This window comes from Bombina bombina, chromosome 5 (assembly GCF_027579735.1).
Source record: "Bombina bombina isolate aBomBom1 chromosome 5, aBomBom1.pri, whole genome shotgun sequence".
Taxonomy (NCBI): Eukaryota; Metazoa; Chordata; class Amphibia; order Anura; family Bombinatoridae; genus Bombina; species Bombina bombina.
This window is the reverse complement of record NC_069503.1, coordinates 1,077,301,987-1,077,320,932: the sequence shown is the minus strand read 5'-3', so window position 1 is coordinate 1,077,320,932 and position 18,946 is coordinate 1,077,301,987. Positions and strand designations below refer to the sequence as shown.

At 39.0% G+C, this 18,946-nt stretch overlaps 1 protein-coding gene across 4 annotated transcripts in view; it reads left to right on the top strand.

Annotated features, from left to right (window-relative positions):
• Positions 1–18,946, top strand: part of ASAP1 (ArfGAP with SH3 domain, ankyrin repeat and PH domain 1) — a 722,698-nt gene that overhangs the window by 487,786 nt on the left and 215,966 nt on the right. For all 4 annotated transcript variants that reach the window (XM_053715362.1, XM_053715363.1, XM_053715364.1 and 1 more), the window contains 2 exons: positions 980–1,109; positions 17,355–17,440. In XM_053715362.1, the coding sequence (XP_053571337.1) occupies positions 980–1,109; positions 17,355–17,440 (216 nt within the window). The remainder of the gene's footprint in view (positions 1–979; positions 1,110–17,354; positions 17,441–18,946) is intronic.

Below are 18,946 nucleotides of genomic sequence, written 5' to 3'. Positions count from 1 at the left end.
AAAATTTGATAATAGAAGTAAATTAGAAAGTTTGAAATCACATGCTCTATCTGAATCACAAAAGAAAATATGTCCCTTTAATTCACATTCAAGTTTCCAATTCCTTTCAATTGTCTGTAATGCACAATGGCTGCTATTCACCCTGATTTATTAATAGGTTCTAAGTAAGGGATGGTGATCCTTATTAGTGTTTGCCCAACTTACTGAGAATCTCTAAGATTCTCAAGGCCCTATGGTACTGTTTTTTAAACTTTAAAGGGAAATTAACTAAACATTAATGTTTCATTTAAAGTCATAATATATAGTGACCATTGAAATGTTACTGCTGATATATATCATGGATTCATAAGAAAAATATTTTTTTAAAGGGATATGCAACAATGCTCCTTTAGTAATATATATATATATACTGTATATATACTGTATATATACATATATATATATATATATATATATATATATATATATATATATATATATATATATATATATATATATATATATATATATATATATGTGTGTGTGTGTGTTAAATCAAAGTAAACACAAAAATACAGATAGTGTTCTTTTAACAGAATAAGATTTACTAGAGAAAATGATTACTGAAGACTACCAATCACATTTCAGTATACAGTTTCCTAAATAAAATTACACTAATTCCATTTCGTTTTTAGTCATCACAACAGTACTCATGTATGGTAATATTGCAATTTAAAGCACCTAAAACACTGCATAATCCACTTTAATTTAGTACAAGGTAATCTGATTTATGTTTTACTGATTTTGTTCATTTTTTTTATTTTTTACTCATATCTTCATATGTGATCAGCAATGCATGCTTTGAAAAAGAAAAACGCATAGTTCTGAAATTGATATGCTATGCTAGAAATACTGTTCACATTAAATATGCCTTTCCTACTTGATAAAGATTTATTGGCCCTTGCTTCTATACAAAGCTTGTTTCTTGTTTGCCTTCTAGTACAAAAATCGAAAAAGAGAAACGAGAGCATGCAAAGCAGCACGGAATGATACGCACTGAAATAACTGGCGCTGAAATTGCTGAAGAAATGGAGAAAGAGAGAAGATTGTTCCAACTGCAGATGTGTGAAGTAAGAAGTGATATAACATGTTTTTAGTTGCTGCCAAATGTGGGAGTTATCAACTGTCAACAAATAAAATAAGGGAAAAAAATTAAAAAGAAATTATTGAGTTGTAAATTCGGTCTATCCACCATCTGTGGGCTCAATTTGTCAAGCCTTTCTCCTCCCTGTGTCTGTAGGTTCTACAATAGAACCTGCAGTCAGGATTTACTACCCTGTTCTCCACCTCTTCTCCCCAGTCTCGTCTGACCGGGGAGATTAAAAGCTACTGCTCGCACATGATTGGCCCGTGAGCAGACAGGGGGCGGAGTTGCATGCAAGTGCAAAATAGCGCTCGTGTGCAATGTTAAATTTGGGCGCCTGATTGCTGGGGCAGACAGCAGTGAATTTGTATGCCCCTGTCTGCCCTTGATTGATAAATTGAGCCCTATATATAAGACTGAGAGGAGCAGGCAGGATGTAATGTTCATATTAGCTGAGTGGAGTCAAGTAAAAAATAATAATCAATAAATAGCATTGGGCACATCAAAGCCTTATTATAATAGAACTAAATATTTTTTCACAAGGTACGTGTTCACATTGACGATGCATGGGTTTTCCTGTGTGAAACGCGTAAGAGGATCAGTGTCACTGTTGGTGGTCTCTATGGGAGCTGTTATTTACTGTGATGTTTTTATAAAGAAAAATCACAGATTAAAGCAACACTGTTGTCTTTTTGCTTTTAGGCTGCTGTCACTTCTTGATTGTCACATTGTTAAAGTGACGTGGAATTAAAAATTAAATATTCGGGATTCAGATAAGAGTGTATAAATAATTCTCTATTACCAAATTTACATTTTCTTCTTGATATTCATTGTTGAAACTTAGCTCCTTTCTGTGAGAGCATATTGAGGTAGGCTCAGAAGCATGCAGTATTTGGTAGGCCAGGGGACAAATTTTGGCTTCCTTTGGGCAGGTTCTATGGTAGTATTGGATTTATGTGGGTGGGGTTTGAGCATTTATGAAAAAGGTGAGGATGTTCTGAAGTTGGATTTATATGGTCCAAGATTAATTTTATAGAAATTGGGCCTAACAGTCAGAGAGAAGTGTCAAGATGATTAACTATAATAAGTTTCAATTTCCAGCAATCCAAAAAATGCAGGACGGTTGGGAACACACCTGTGTAGGAAAGGAGAAAGTCCACCAAGGTGTAGGGCAAACTGCAGAATACCGGTAACTTTACTCTAAAGGAATGCAGACCACACGTGCATAATTTAATAATTACCACTCTTGGGCAGCAATGCATAGTGGACTGGAAGGTTGCAGCAGATCTAGTGCATTAGTACAGTGTGCCTTTAAAAACTACTTATTTCAGATATGTTTATGTAATAGTATATATATATATATATATATATATATATATATATATATATATATATATATATATATATATATTATTTTCCGTTAATATAATTTTTTCATCAATTTTGAAAGTTTAAAAAAAAAAAAAAAGTGTTTCCGTTTATGGGATAAAGTTGTACACTGTAAGACTATAGAGAAAATACCCCTGTTCTAGAGTGCTACAGGACGATGAATAGGCAGTGTATAACCAACCTATATGTCCACAGTCACAATGTAAGTAGCCTACCTTAGAGCCCGTGATTAACCAGCTTTCCATGCTGAGTAATAACTCATCTGCTACTTGCTATAACTTTATTATCCAGTGCTCTAAACGCTTATGCCTTCCAATACACTGAGGTGAGGTCGCAAAATGCTGATATTTATTGCGTCATTTTTGGCATGAAGGTACGTTTGGTGATGCAAATTCGTCATTTCCGTCGTCTTAGTTGACGCCAGTTTTCCTTGCAAGGTTGCGTCAACCATGACGTGAGTTGCGTCATTACCATATGTTGAAAACGCCAACAAAATTTAATTTTTTGTTGTGCGTCATACTTGGCGCCACATAATTTAATTATTTAAACATCATTTCCTATATGCCTCTTGCATTTTTTTATGCTCAGAGGGCTATGCTGTTTGCATTTTTTTCCCCATTCCTGAAACTGCCATATAAGGAAATTGATAATTTTGCTTTATAACTTGTCTTTTTCTCTTACATTTGCAAGATGTCTCAATCTGATCCTGTCTCAGAAACAACTGATGGAATCCTGCTGCCTGATAACAGTTCTACCAAAGCTAAGTGTATCTGTTGTAAGTTAGCAGAGATTATATCTACAGCTGTAGTATGTAACAGTTGTAATGATAAACCTTTACATGCAGAGAATATATCCATCAGTGCTAGTACAATGCCTGTTGTTCCTTCAACATCTAATGTACATGATATCCCTGTGAATATAAAAGATTTTATTGCTGATGCGATTCAGAGGCTTTGTCTGCTATTCCGCCTTCTAATAAAGGTAAAAAGTCTTTTAAAACTTCTCATAAAGTTGATGAAATTTCAAATGACCGACAACATACTGAATTATCCTCCTCTGATGAGGATCTATCTGATTCAGAAGATCCTACCTCTGATATTGACACTGACAAATCTACTTATCTCTTTAAGATGGAGTATATACGTTCCTTGTTAAGAGGTGTTGATTACTTTGGATATTGAGTAATCTAGTCCTCTTGATACTAAAACTAGTAAACATTTAAATTCTGTTTATAAACCTCCTGTGATTACTCCTGAGGTTTTTCCAGTTCCTGATGCGATTTCTGATATGATTTCAAAGGAATGGGATAGGCCTGGTACTTAAAATTTTTCCAAGACATTTGGGCAGATTCTGTCCAAAATCAGTGGATTCAGAGTATTATATCTCAAGGGTATCGAAAAGGATTCAGAGTAAGACCACCTGTGAGAAGATGTTTTCTTTCTCACGTTCCAGCAAATCCGGTGAAGGCTCAGGCTTTTCTGAAGTGTTTTTCAGATCTAGAACTTTCAGGGGTAATCATACCAGTTCCGTTTCAGGAACAGGGTCTGGCGTTTTATTCAAATCTATTCATTGTCCCAAAGAAAGAAAATTCATTCAGGCCAGTTCTGGATCTGAAAATTTTGAATCGTTTTGTAAGAGTGCCAACTTTCAAAATGGTGACTATAAGGACTATTCTGTCTTTTGTTCAGCAAGGTCATTATATGTCAACGATAGACTTACAGGATGCATATCTTCATATTCCGATTCATCCGGACTATATCAATTTCTGAGATTCTCTTTTCTAGACAAGCATTAAAAATTTTTCGCTCTTCCATTTGGCCTAGTGACAGCTCCAAGAATTTTTTAGAAGGTTCTCGGTGCCCTACTCTCTGTAATCAGAGAACAGGGTATTGCGGGTGTTTCTTAGTACTTGCTCAGTCTTTACATTCTGCTGAATCTCACACAAATTAACTAGTGTTGTTTCTTCAAAGACATGGTTGGAGGATCAATTTACCAAAAAGTTCCTTGATTCCTCAGACAAGGGTCACCTTTTTAGGTTTCCAGATAGATTCAGTGTCCATGACTCTGTCTCTAACAGACAAGAAACAAATTGGTTTCAGCTTGTCGAAACCTTCAGTCTCAATCATTCCCTTCAGTGGCTATGAAAGTTTTAGGTCTCATGACTGCAGCATCGAACGCGATCGCCTTTGCTCGTTTTCATATGAGACCTCTTCAGCTTTGCATGCTGAATCAATGGTGCAGGGATTATACAAGGATATCACAATTAATATCCTTAAATCCCAATGTTTGACTCTCTCTGAGTTGGTGGTTAGATCACCATTGTTTAGTTCAAGGGGTTTCTTTTGTTCGTCCAACCTGGACTGTGATCACAACAGATGAAAGTCTTTCAGTTTGGGGAGCTGTCTGGGGATCTCTGACAGCACAAGGGGTTTAGAAATCTCAAGAGGCGAGATTACCAATCAATATTTTAGAACTCTGTGCTATTTTCAGGGCTATTCAGGTTTAGCCTCTGTTGAAGAGAGAACCATTCATTTGTTTTCAGACAGACAATATCACAACTGTGGCATATGTCAATCATTAGGGTGGGACTCACTGTCCCCTAGCTATACTTTCTTGGGCGGAATCCAGCTCTTGTCTAATTTCTGCGGTTCATATCCCAGGTGTAGACAACTGAGAAGCGGTTTATCTCAGCTGTCAAACTTTACATCTGGGGGAGTGGTCTCTCCATCCAGATGTGTTTTTTCAGATTGTTCAGATGTGGGGTCTTCCAGAAATAGATCTGATGGCCTCCCATCTAAACAAGAAACTTCTCAGGTACCTGTCCAGGTCCAGGGATCCTCAGGCGGATTCTGTGGATGCGTTAACAGTTCCTTGGTTTTACCAACCTGCTTATATCTTTCTGCCTCTAGTTCTTCTTCCAAGAGTGATCTCCAAGATTATCATGGAACAATCGTTTGTTTTTCTGGTAGCGCCTGCATGGTCTCACAGGTTTTGGTATGCAGATCTTGTCCGGATGTCCAGTTGCCAACCTTGGCCACTTCCGTTAAGACCAGACCTTCTGTCTCAAGGACCATTTTTCCATCAGGATCTCAAATCGCTAAATTTGAATGTATGGTAGTTGAACGCCTAGTGCTTAGTCATAGAGGTTTCTCTGACTCAGTGATTGATATTATGTTACAGGCTCGTAAATCTTTTTCTAGGAAGATTTATTATCAAGTTTGGAAGACTTATATTTCATGGTTTTCTTCTCATAAATTCTCCTGGCATTCTTTTAGAATTCCTAGAATTTTACAGTTTCTTTAGGATGGTTTGGATAAAGGTTTGTCTGCAAGTTCCTTGAAGGGAAAAATCCCTGGTCTTTCTGTTTTATTTCACAGAAAGATTGCTAAGTTCCTGATATTCACTGTTTTGTGCAGGCTTTGGTCTGTATCAAGCCTGTCATTAAATCAATCTCTCCTCCTTGGAGTCTTAATTTGGTTTTGAAGGCTTTACAGGCTCCTCCTTTTGAGCCGAAGAGGCCAATTTATCAAAGGTCTTGCAGACCTGATCCGACAGTGCGGATCAGGTCCGCAGGACCTCGCTGAATGCGGAGAGCAGTACGCTCTCCGTATTCAGCATTGCACCAGCCGCTAGCAGGGTGGTGTCAATCAACCCGATCATACTCGATCGGGTTGAATTGCAGCGATGTCTGTCCGCCTGCTCAGAGTCTTAAGACTGCTGCTTCATAACTGCTGTTTCTGGCGAGTCTGAAGACTCACCAGAAACACGGCCCTTCAAGCTCCATTCAGAGCTTGATAAATGGGCCTCATTGTATTCTTTGGATATTAAACTACTTTCTTGGAAAGTGTTGTTCCTTTTGGTTATCTCTTCAGCTAGAAGAGTTTCCGAGTTATCTGCTCTTTCTCCAACATAGGTGTGTCCGGTCCACGGCGTCATCCTTACTTGTGGGATATTCTCTTCCCCAACAGGAAATGGCAAAGAGCCCAGCAAAGCTGGTCACATGATCCCTCCTAGGCTCCGCCTACCCCAGTCATTCTCTTTGCCGTTGTACAGGCAACATCTCCACGGAGATGGCTTAGAGTTTTTTAGTGTTTAACTGTAGTTTTTATTATTCAATCAAGAGTTTGTTATTTTGAAATAGTGCTGGTATGTACTATTTACTCAGAAACAGAAAAGAGATGAAGATTTCTGTTTGTATGAGGAAAATGATTTTAGCAACCGTCACTAAAATCCATGGCTGTTCCACACAGGACTGTTGAGAGCAATTAACTTCAGTTGGGGGAACAGTGAGCAGTCTCTTGCTGCTTGAGGTATGACACATTCTAACAAGACGATGTAATGCTGGAAGCTGTCATTTTCCCTATGGGATCCGGTAAGCCATGTTTATTAAGATCGTAAATAAGGGCTTCACAAGGGCTTATTAAGACTGTAGACTTTTTCTGGGCTAAATCGATTCATTATTAACGCATATTTAGCCTTGAGGAATCATTTATTCTGGGTATTTTGATATAATAATATCGGCAGGCACTGTTTTAGACACCTTATTCTTTAGGGGCTTTCCCAAATCATAGGCAGAGCCTCATTTTCGCGCCGGTGTTGCGCACTTGTTTTTGAGAGGCATGACATGCAGTCGCATGTGAGAGGAGCTCTGATACTTAGAAAAGACTTTCTGAAGGCGTCATTTGGTATCGTATTCCCCTTTGGGCTTGGTTGGGTCTCAGCAAAGCAGATACCAGGGTAAAGGGGTTAAAGTTAAAAACGGCTCCGGTTCCGTTATTTTAAGGGTTAAAGCTTCCAAATTTGGTGTGCAATATTTTTAAGGCTTTAAGACACTGTGGTAAAAATTTGGTGAATTTTGAACAATTCCTTCATGTTTTTTCGCAATTGCAGTAATAAAGTGTGTTCAGTTTAAAATTTAAAGTGACAGTAACGGTTTTATTTTAAAACGTTTTTTGTACTTTGTTATCAAGTTTATGCCTGTTTAACATGTCTGAACTACCAGATAGACTGTGTTCTGAATGTGGGGAAGCCAGAATTCCCATTCATTTAAATAAATGTGATTTATGTGACAATGACAATGATGCCCAAGATGATTCCTCAAGTGAGGGGAGTAAGCATGGTACTGCATCATTCCCTCCTTCGTCTACACGAGTCTTGCCCACTCAGGAGGCCCCTAGTACATCTAGCGCGCCAATACTCCTTACTATGCAACAATTAACGGCTGTAATGGATAATTCTGTCAAAAACATTTTAGCCAAAATGAACACTTATCAGCGCAAGCGCGACTGCTCTGTTTTAGATACTGAGGAGCATGACGACGCTGATAATAATGGTTCTGAAGGGCCCCTAACCCAGTCTGATGGGGCCAGGGAGGTTTTGTCTGAGGGAGAAATTACTGATTCAGGGAACATTTCTCAACAAGCTGAACCTGATGTGATTTCGTTTAAATTTAAGTTGGAACATCTCCGCATTCTGCTTAAGGAGGTATTATCCACTCTGGATGATTGTGACAAGTTGGTCATCCCAGAGAAACTATGTAAAATGGACAAGTTCCTAGAGGTCCCGGGGCTCCCAGAAGCTTTTCCTATACCCAAGCGGGTGGCGGACATTGTTAATAAAGAATGGGAAAGGCCCGGTATTCCTTTCGTCCCTCCCCCCATATTTAAAAAATTGTTTCCTATGGTCGACCCCAGAAAGGACTTATGGCAGACAGTCCCCAAGGTCGAGGGAGCGGTTTCCACTTTAAACAAACGCACCACTATACCCATAGAGGATAGTTGTGCTTTCAAAGATCCTATGGATAAAAAATTAGAAGGTTTACTTAAAAAGATGTTTGTTCAGCAGGGTTACCTTCTACAACCAATTTCATGCATTGTCCCTGTAGCTACAGCCGCATGTTTCTGGTTCGATGAGCTGATAAAGGCGGTCGATAGTGATTCTCCTCCTTATGAGGAGATTATGGACAGAATCAATGCTCTCAAATTGGCTAATTCTTTCACCCTAGACGCCACTTTGCAATTGGCTAGGTTAGCGGCTAAGAATTCTGGGTTTGCTATTGTGGCGCGCAGAGCGCTTTGGTTGAAATCTTGGTCAGCTGATGCGTCTTCCAAGAACAAGCTACTTAACATTCCTTTCAAGGGGAAAACGCTTTTTGGCCCTGACTTGAAAGAGATTATCTCTGATATCACGGGGGGTAAGGGCCATGCCCTGCCTCAGGATCGGCCTTTCAAGGCCAAAAATAAACCTAATTTTCGTCCCTTTCGTAGAAACGGACCAGCCCAAAGTGCTACGTCCTCTAAGCAAGAGGGTAATACTTCTCAAGCCAAGCCAGCTTGGAGACCAATGCAAGGCTGGAACAAGGGAAAGCAGGCCAAGAAACCTGCCACTGCTACCAAGACAACATGAAATGTTGGCCCCCGATCCGGGACCGGATCTGGTGGGGGGCAGACTCTCTCTCTTCGCTCGGGCTTGGGCAAGAGATGTTCTGGATCCTTGGGCGCTAGAAATAGTCTCCCAAGGTTATCTTCTGGAATTCAAGGGGCTTCCCCCAAGGGGGAGGTTCCACAGGTCTCAGTTGTCTTCAGACCACATAAAAAGACAGGCATTCTTACATTGTGTAGAAGACCTGTTAAAAATGGGAGTGATTCATCCTGTTCCATTAAGAGAACAAGGGATGGGGTTCTACTCCAATCTGTTCATAGTTCCCAAAAAAGAGGGAACGTTCAGACCAATCTTGGATCTCAAGATCTTCAACAAGTTTCTCAAGGTTCCATCGTTCAAGATGGAAACCATTCGAACTATTCTTCCTTCCATCCAGGAATGTCAATTCATGACCACAGTGGATTTAAAGGATGCGTATCTACATATTCCTATCCACAAGGAACATCATCGGTTCCTAAGGTTCGCATTCCTGGACAAGCATTACCAGTTTGTGGCGCTTCCTTTCGGATTAGCCACTGCTCCAAGGATTTTCACAAAGGTACTAGGGTCCCTTCTAGCTGTGCTAAGACCAAGGGGCATTGCTGTAGTACCTTACTTGGACGACATTCTGATTCAAGCGTCGTCCCTTCCTCAAGCAAAGGCTCACACGGACATTGTCCTGGCCTTTCTCAGATCTCACGGATGGAAAGTGAACGTGGAAAAGAGTTCTCTATCTCCGTCAACAAGGGTTCCCTTCTTGGGAACAATAATAGACTCCTTAGAAATGAGGATTTTTCTGACAGAGGCCAGAAAAACAAAACTTCTAGACTCTTGTCGGATACTTCATTCCGTTCCTCTTCCTTCCATAGCGCAGTGCATGGAAGTGATCGGTTTGATGGTAGCGGCAATGGACATAGTTCCTTTTGCGCGCATTCATCTAAGACCATTACAACTGTGCATGCTCAGTCAGTGGAATGGGGACTATACAGACTTGTCTCCGAAGATACAAGTAAATCAGAGGACCAGAGACTCACTCCGTTGGTGGCTGTCCCTGGACAACCTGTCACAAGGGATGACATTCCGCAGACCGGAGTGGGTCATCGTCACGACCGACGCCAGTCTGATGGGCTGGGGCGCGGTCTGGGGATCCCTGAAAGCTCAGGGTCTTTGGTCTCGGGAAGAATCTCTTCTACCGATAAATATTCTGGAACTGAGAGCGATATTCAATGCTCTCAAGGCTTGGCCTCAGCTAGCGAGGGCCAAGTTCATACGGTTTCAATCAGACAACATGACAACTGTTGCGTACATCAACCATCAGGGGGGAACAAGGAGTTCCCTAGCGATGGAAGAAGTGACCAAAATCATTCTATGGGCGGAGTCTCACTCCTGCCACCTGTCTGCTATCCACATCCCAGGAGTGGAAAATTGGGAAGCGGATTTTCTGAGTCGTCAGACATTGCATCCGGGGGAGTGGGAACTCCATCCGGAAATCTTTGCCCAAGTCACTCAGCTGTGGGGCATTCCAGACATGGATCTGATGGCCTCTCGTCAGAACTTCAAAGTTCCTTGCTACGGGTCCAGATCCAGGGATCCCAAGGCGGCTCTAGTGGATGCACTAGTAGCACCTTGGACCTTCAAACTAGCTTATGTGTTCCCGCCGTTTCCTCTCATCCCCAGACTGGTAGCCAGGATCAATCAGGAGAGGGCGTCGGTGATCTTCATAGCTCCTGCGTGGCCACGCAGGACTTGGTATGCAGATCTGGTGAATATGTCATCGGCTCCACCTTGGAAGCTACCTTTGAGACGAGACCTTCTTGTTCAGGGTCCGTTCGAACATCCGAATCTGGTTTCACTCCAGCTGACTGCTTGGAGATTGAACGCTTGATCTTATCGAAGCGAGGGTTCTCAGATTCTGTTATCGATACTCTTGTTCAGGCCAGAAAGCCTGTAACTAGAAAGATTTACCACAAAATTTGGAAAAAATATATCTGTTGGTGTGAATCTAAAGGATTCCCTTGGGACAAGGTTAAGATTCCTAAGACTCTATCCTTCCTTCAAGAAGGATTGGAAAAAGGATTATCTGCTAGTTCCCTGAAGGGACAGATTTCTGCCTTGTCTGTGTTACTTCACAAAAAGCTGGCAGCTGTGCCAGATGTTCAAGCCTTTGTTCAGGCTCTGGTTAGAATTAAGCCTGTTTACAAACCTTTGACTCCTCCTTGGAGTCTCAACTTAGTTCTTTCAGTTCTTCAGGGGGTTCCGTTTGAACCCTTACATTCCGTTGATATTAAGTTATTATCTTGGAAAGTTTTGTTTTTAGTTGCAATTTCTTCTGCTAGAAGAGTTTCAGAATTATCTGCTCTGCAGTGTTCTCCTCCTTATCTGGTGTTCCATGCAGATAAGGTGGTTTTACGTACTAAACCTGGTTTTCTTCCAAAAGTTGTTTCTAACAAAAACATTAACCAGGAGATTATCGTACCTTCTCTGTGTCCGAAACCAGTTTCAAAGAAGGAACGTTTGTTGCACAATTTGGATGTTGTTCGCGCTCTAAAATTCTATTTAGATGCTACAAAGGATTTTAGACAAACATCTTCCTTGTTTGTTGTTTATTCCGGTAAAAGGAGAGGTCAAAAAGCAACTTCTACCTCTCTCTCTTTTTGGATTAAAAGCATCATCAGATTGGCTTACGAGACTGCCGGACGGCAGCCTCCCGAAAGAATCACGGCTCATTCCACTAGGGCTGTGGCTTCCACATGGGCCTTCAAGAACGAGGCTTCTGTTGATCAGATATGTAGGGCAGCGACTTGGTCTTCACTGCACACTTTTACCAAATTTTACAAGTTTGATACTTTTGCTTCTTCTGAGGCTATTTTTGGGAGAAAGGTTTTGCAAGCCGTGGTGCCTTCCATTTAGGTGACCTGATTTGCTCCCTCCCTTCATCCGTGTCCTAAAGCTTTGGTATTGGTTCCCACAAGTAAGGATGACGCCGTGGACCGGACACACCTATGTTGGAGAAAACAGAATTTATGTTTACCTGATAAATTACTTTCTCCAACGGTGTGTCCGGTCCACGGCCCGCCCTGGTTTTTTTTAATCAGGTCTGATAATTTATTTTCTTTAACTACAGTCACCACGGTACCATATGGTTTCTCCTATGCAAATATTCCTCCTTAACGTCGGTCGAATGACTGGGGTAGGCGGAGCCTAGGAGGGATCATGTGACCAGCTTTGCTGGGCTCTTTGCCATTTCCTGTTGGGGAAGAGAATATCCCACAAGTAAGGATGACGCCGTGGACCGGACACACCGTTGGAGAAAGTAATTTATCAGGTAAACATAAATTCTGTTTTTTTGTGAGTCTCCTTTTCTGATTTTCCATCAGGATAAGGCAGTTTTGCAGACTTCATTTAAGTTTTTTCCTAAAGTTGTGAATTCTAACAACATTAATAGGGAAATTGTTGTTTCCTCTTTGTGTCCTAATCCTAAGAATTCTTTGGAGAGATCCTTACATTCTCTGGATGTTGTAAGAGCTTTGAAATATTATGTTGAAGCTAAAGATTTCAGGAAGACTTCTAGTCTATTTGTTGTCTTTTCTGGTCCTAGGAAAGGTCAGAAAGCTTCTGTCATTTCCTTGGCATCCTGGTTAAAGCTTTTGATTCATCAGGCTTATTTGGAGTCGGGTCAGGCCCCGCCGCAGAAAATCACAGCTCATTCTACTAGATCAGTTTCCACTTCGTGGGCTTTTAAGAATGAAGCTTCAGTTGATCAGATTTGCAAAACAGCAACTTGGTCTTCTTTGCATACATTTACTAAATTCTCCCGCTTTGATGTATTTGCCTCTTCGGTAGCTGTTTTTGGTAGAAAAGGTATTCAGGCAGCTGTTTCAGTTTGATTCCTCTGCTTATGAGAAAAACGTATTTTTTTTGGATGTGGATTTAATTTTTTAAGCGGAAAATGTCTGTTTTTATTTTTTTCCCTCCCTCTCTAGTGACTCTTCTGTGGAGTACCACATCTTGGGTATTACTATCCCATACGTCACTAGCTCATGGACTCTTGCCAATTACATGAAAGAAAACATAATTTATGTAAGAACTTACCTGATAAATTAATTTCTTTCATATTGGCAAGAGTCCATGAGACCCACCCTTTTTATGTTTTTTTGTATATAGCACAATTATATTTCCAGTTCCTTTTTTTGATGCTTTTTACTCCTTTTTCTATAACCCCACTACTTGGCTATTCGTTAAACTGAATTGTGGGTGTGGTGAGGGGTGTATTTATTGGCATTTTGAGGTTTGGGAAACTTTGCCCCTTCTGGTAGGATTGTATATCCCATATGTCACTAGCTCATGAACTCTTGCCAATATGAAAGAAATAAATTTATCAGGTAAGTTCTTACATAAATTATGTTTTCTAATCAGGAGGAAATGGCTCATGTTATTGTTAGACCATGTTATTTTTAATTTTCTAAAAACATAAGGGAATAGACCTGTATTTGCAATCTTCATGCCAACCGGCATATAAGCATTTCACTTGCTAATTACATTTTAATATATTACTGACTACAAAGGCATTTATTGGTTTAGAAAGAGACAATAATGTAGAAATTAGGATATATCTTATAAATTAGCATTTGCTTTGTATTAAGCTTCGGACCACACAGCGTTTCTTTAGTTAAAGTGAATTTTCTAATGCTCACAAAACTGTATTAAAAGAGAGCGATTTTGATAAATAGGATCATATATAAAAATGTACTGTGGAATGTTTAAAGCTCACATTTTAGTTATTCAAAGCCAACTGTGTCTGATAATTTGAGTCCTTTCATGTTTCTGCTGTGTGAAAATGTAACAGCTGCTGCTGTGTTACATAAGAGTCTGCCCAGAGCTATGGCCTTAGTTTATTGTTAACATAAACGTGCTGGGAAATGATGAAGAGTCTGCTTGAACCATTAGTGACATCTGTCATAAAGTGAGTTTCAGACATTACAGAACATGCTCTTTACTTAAAATGCTTAAAATAAAGTCTCACTCAGAGAGCTGCAGGTCCCGAGACGGAAACAGCCAGTGAGCCAATCGGTGAGCCTATCGCCAACGGCATCCACACAACGCCACAAATCTGTGTTCAGCTCAGGAGCTGCAATGTTTGTGGTTTATAAACATGTCTTTAACTAGGTGTTTAACCTGTTTTTATATTACAAATACAATGTAATAACACCTACTCTGAATTTCAAATAAACAGTACATTTGTTTCTGACAAATTTCAACATTAAAGGGACATGAAACCAAACATTTTTCTTTCTTGATTCAGATAGAGAATACCATTTTAAACAGCATTCCAACTTACTTCTATTATCTAGTTTGCTTCATTCTTTAGAAATCATTTGTTGAAGAGATAAATAATGAAAGAAAACATTTGTGGTTTTATGTCCCTTTAAATTGCAATGCCCCTGTATCATGTGACAGTCAACAAACTCATATGCATATTCACTGTGAATTCTTGCACATGCTCAGTAGAAGCTGATACCTCATAAAATGTAAATCTATAAATATTGTGCACATTTTGGTAATGGAAATAAATTAGAAAGACTGTCTGAATCATAAAAGTTTAATTCTGTCTTTAGTATTCTTTTAAAGAGTTTTCCAAGGGAAATTTAAGAGCATGTACATCTATTTAGCCATCTGGCCACAGTGTTGCCAACAATGTTTATAGCAATGTTAAACACAGTTACAAACACTGCTATCATAAAATGGTAAAAACACATGCATACTCCTATCAGCCTGCCTTGGTTTACTCTTCAACTAAGGATACAAAGAGAGCAAAGTAAATTTGCTCATAGAAATACATTGGGCAGTTGTTAAGAATTGTATGCTCCATCTTAATCAATGGACATTTAATTTTGACTTAGATGTCCTTTTAAGTTTTTGCCACTCCATATGATGCTATGAAGTGTTTTATATTTTTCTGCAAAACAGCTGAATAGTTTTTCCTTAGATTTTTTTTGGTTTTTGTATCTGTGTGCATTTGTAAAGTGATTTTTTTTTCATCAGATGGTGAGAGTCCACAAGTCAGCACGTGTGGGAAATCCCCTCCTGACCACTAGTAGGAGACTAAAGATACCCTAACACACCAGATCTTTAAATCCCTCCCACTTCCCATGATCCTCCTTGATAAAGTGTGAAAGTAAAAGTGCAGATCTAATCGCCAATGAGAGAGGTCCTATAACTGATCTGAAGCCAATTTCTTCCTCACAGTATCCTGTCAGAGGGGTAGACTAGGAGTTATCAGACTAACAGGCCTCCCAGGTCCACCAATTCCCTTGGTTGTAGATGCTATCACTGGTTTAGATCCTTGGATCATGCTTGCCCTGGCTAGGATGGGCTCATCACATTATTGATAACATCACTAATGACATCACACATGACATGAATGATCTCAGCAATATTATGGATAGTAATTACTTATCCATCATAAATGTAGGAAACTTTTATAAAATCTGTACCTACTATCATTTTTCATGTGTATTTTGAAAAATTATATAAAGCAGAAACAAACAACATTCCACATAAAACACCAACAGGTAATTTTTATTTTCATTTAAAAAAACAAAACAAAAAAGCATAAATAAGAATAAAATCAAAAAAGTTTAATACAGATTGTGTTCAACAGTTTAATTTTTTTTTTTAATTTGTTGTGTGATGTTAGCAGATATGTAATTGGTAATATCTTAAAGGGACATGAAACCCACATTTTTTTCTTTCATGATTCAGATAGATTATACATATTTAAACAACTTTCTAATCTATAAATCTGTTATCAATTTTACTTAATTCTTTTGGTATTTTTATTGAAGAAGCAACAATGCACTCCTTGGAACTAGCTGAATATGTTTGTAAGCCAATGAAAAAGGGCATACAAGGTCAGCCACCAATAATCAGCTAGCTCCAAGATCCCGAGCCTATCTATATATGCTTTTCAACAAAGGATATCAAGAGAATGAAATAAATTAAATAATAATAGAAGTAAATTGAAAAATTAAAATTGTATTCTCTATCTGAATTATGAAAGAACAATTTTGGGTTTTGTGTCCCATTAAGTAACATGTTAGATGACAGATATTGTATGTTGTTCCAGGTCCAAACTGATAATATTTAGGGCTAGATTTATCAAGCCCCTGCGGCAGCAAGTTCTCACAAGAACTTGCTCGCCGCGATTGATCAAGCAGCGGTCACCAGACCACCTCTATTGTGGCGAAATTAAATCTCCTCGGTCGAGTCCGACCGAGGAGATTGACAGCTCCTGCCCGCGCGTGATTGGCTGTGCGCGGGCAGGGGACGGGATTGCACGCGAGCGCAAAATTGCGCTCGTGTGCAATGTTTATTACCTGCGGGTAATTGCGCCCTGCCACAGGCGAGCTGAGGCATACGCGCCCCTGTACGCCCCAGCGTTGATAAATCTAGCCCTTAGTCTTTAATGATTCCCTGCATGATGTCATTCATGTAAAAACAATTCTTAGGGAGTGTAAGGGTTAAGTTTGCAATTTCCTTGCATGTTCTTTTGACTCAATTGTCTTGTCCAGGTTATATTTGTTGTTTAACTGTCCACTGAAGCGCAGCAACTATATGTAAAAAAAAAAGCATTTCTGAGAAGCACATATGGCTTTTCATCTGTGTGGCCTACCCAATAGTATCTATGTTGTCTTACTATTTTTTTTTTTTTTATTATTCTTTATGAAATACACCACTAAAGGGATTCTGCACTTGATTTTGTTTTTGCTTTTCCTTCATAATGTGTTCCCAATTACTTGTTGCCACCAACCATCTACTTAGTATTACATTTATTGGAAATTGTTCCTTTAGGTTTATTCTTTAATTTAAAATAGATGGTTTTGCTCATTAAAACCACCACTCATAATAAAAATGTCAGTAGTTTTCCTTGCCGACCATTTGAATGGTCATGTTGTTGAATACGAGTTGTGGTTTCAATGAGCAAACAAATATTTCAAACACAAATATAAATCTAAAAGAGCAATTTCCCATACATTTCATTCTATGCAGCTGTTGTAACATATTATTTAGAATGCATTAAGGGGAAACAAATATTACATGACAGTGCCCTTTTAAGTACAAAAAGGACAGTGTCCGCGTTTGTTGTAATTGTACAATGTAAATTCCTTGTTCATTTGCAGACTATAACCCGTCTCTTTATTTAAAACAAAATATGTCAGTGTGTGTCTATATAATAGTGTTCTTTTGTCTCCTTAGTATAAAAGGTATTTCTTGTCTGTTATTAACATAATAACCAGAGAGATAATTATTCAATTAGTTGTGCAGCTTATAAGCACAAATTCTTACCATTAAAACAGATCATGAATATACAACCAGCAAAGTATAATTATGAACAAGAGGTTTCTTTCTCTTTTTTTGTCAGTATCTTATTAAAGTTAATGAAATCAAGACAAAGAAAGGCGTGGACCTCCTACAGAATCTTATAAAGTACTACCATGCACAGTGCAAGTAAGTGTGTTTTCATTTTACCATTTCCCATATTTATGTTTATTTAAAAAGAACTATTGTGTCTACTCCTAATGATTTAGCTGATATGATTTGCAGTAGTTTAAAGCACATTGTTATGATGCGTTAAAGGGACATGAAACCCAAACATTTTCTTTCATGATTAAGGTAGAACTTACCATTTTAAACAACTTTCCAGGTTTCTTCTATTATCCAATTTGCTTTATTCTCTTGGTGTCATTTGTTGAAGGAGCAGCAATGCACTACTGGTTTCTAACTGAACACATGGATGAGCCAATAACAATAGGCATATATAGGCAGCCACCAATCAGGAGCTAGAACCTAGGTTATTTGCTGCTCCTGAGCTTACCTAAATAAACCTTTCAGCAAAGGATAACAAGAGAAGGAAGCAAATTAAATATTAGAAGTAAATTGGAAAGTTGTTTAGAGTTGTATGCTCTGTCTAAATCATGAATGTCTAATTATGACTTTACTGTCCCTTTAAGGTTTCCCATAAGTCCTTTATTACTGGGTTTAATTTAAATCAGGGATGGCCAACTGGCAGCCCTTGGGCCACATGTGGTCCTCTACAATAGCTTTTGCACCCTCCAGGAAAATTCAGAACTAAGAATGTATACCATAGTTTTTGTGGCCCAGGAAATAGTGGAACTAAACATCTGTGCTTTAGGGGCTTCTGGTGGGTGGGCCACACTCATAAGTGCCCTCTTGTGGGGAGACCAGCAAACAAAGAGGTACCCTGCAGCCTTACCTAAATCTAGCATTTTGCCACTGGAAATTTTTAGAAAATATATTATTTTTGTGTTTAATAGCCATAAATTTACATGTATCCTCTAAGGCTTCTAAAATATTAATCTGCGACCTCCATGTGTTAAAAAGCTGTCCATCACTGATTTAAATTCTGAATTATTTACTTTATGTCTATTATAAATGATTTACCTTATTTCTGTAGCCTTTAACCATCAGCCTCCTGTGTTTTTGTTTCATAAATAGGCTGTGGGTGATAAGGACCAATCAGAGGGCATAGTGTCTGAGACATTACCTTTAGTTGCAGCCTCCTGAGGGCTTGTTAAATGCATGGGCAGTGTTTTTCTGTAGGGTAATGAGTATTCTGTAGCTTGTTGGAGGTGAAAAATAATGGCTTGTGCCTTATGGTATCTAAGTGCTTGTGTCACTCATAGACTTTAACAAAAATAAAAAAGGCCCAAGTTAGGGCTAGTTTCCATTGAGGTGGTAAAGTTTGGAAACTGGTGGTAAAAACATTCATCTCTATTAAAGTCTATGGAGAATTTTTATGTTACCACCAGTTTCCAAACTTTAACTCCTTAATGGAAACTAGCCCTTAAAGTTAGATAGAGGCTGCAGGAAGAGATAATGATTCATTAAAACTAGAAGATAAACTTAAAGGGACATAAGCCCAAAATTGATTGAGATGGAGCATACATGATCAAATTTCCTTTGTTCTCATGTTATGCTATCTAGATATCTAGA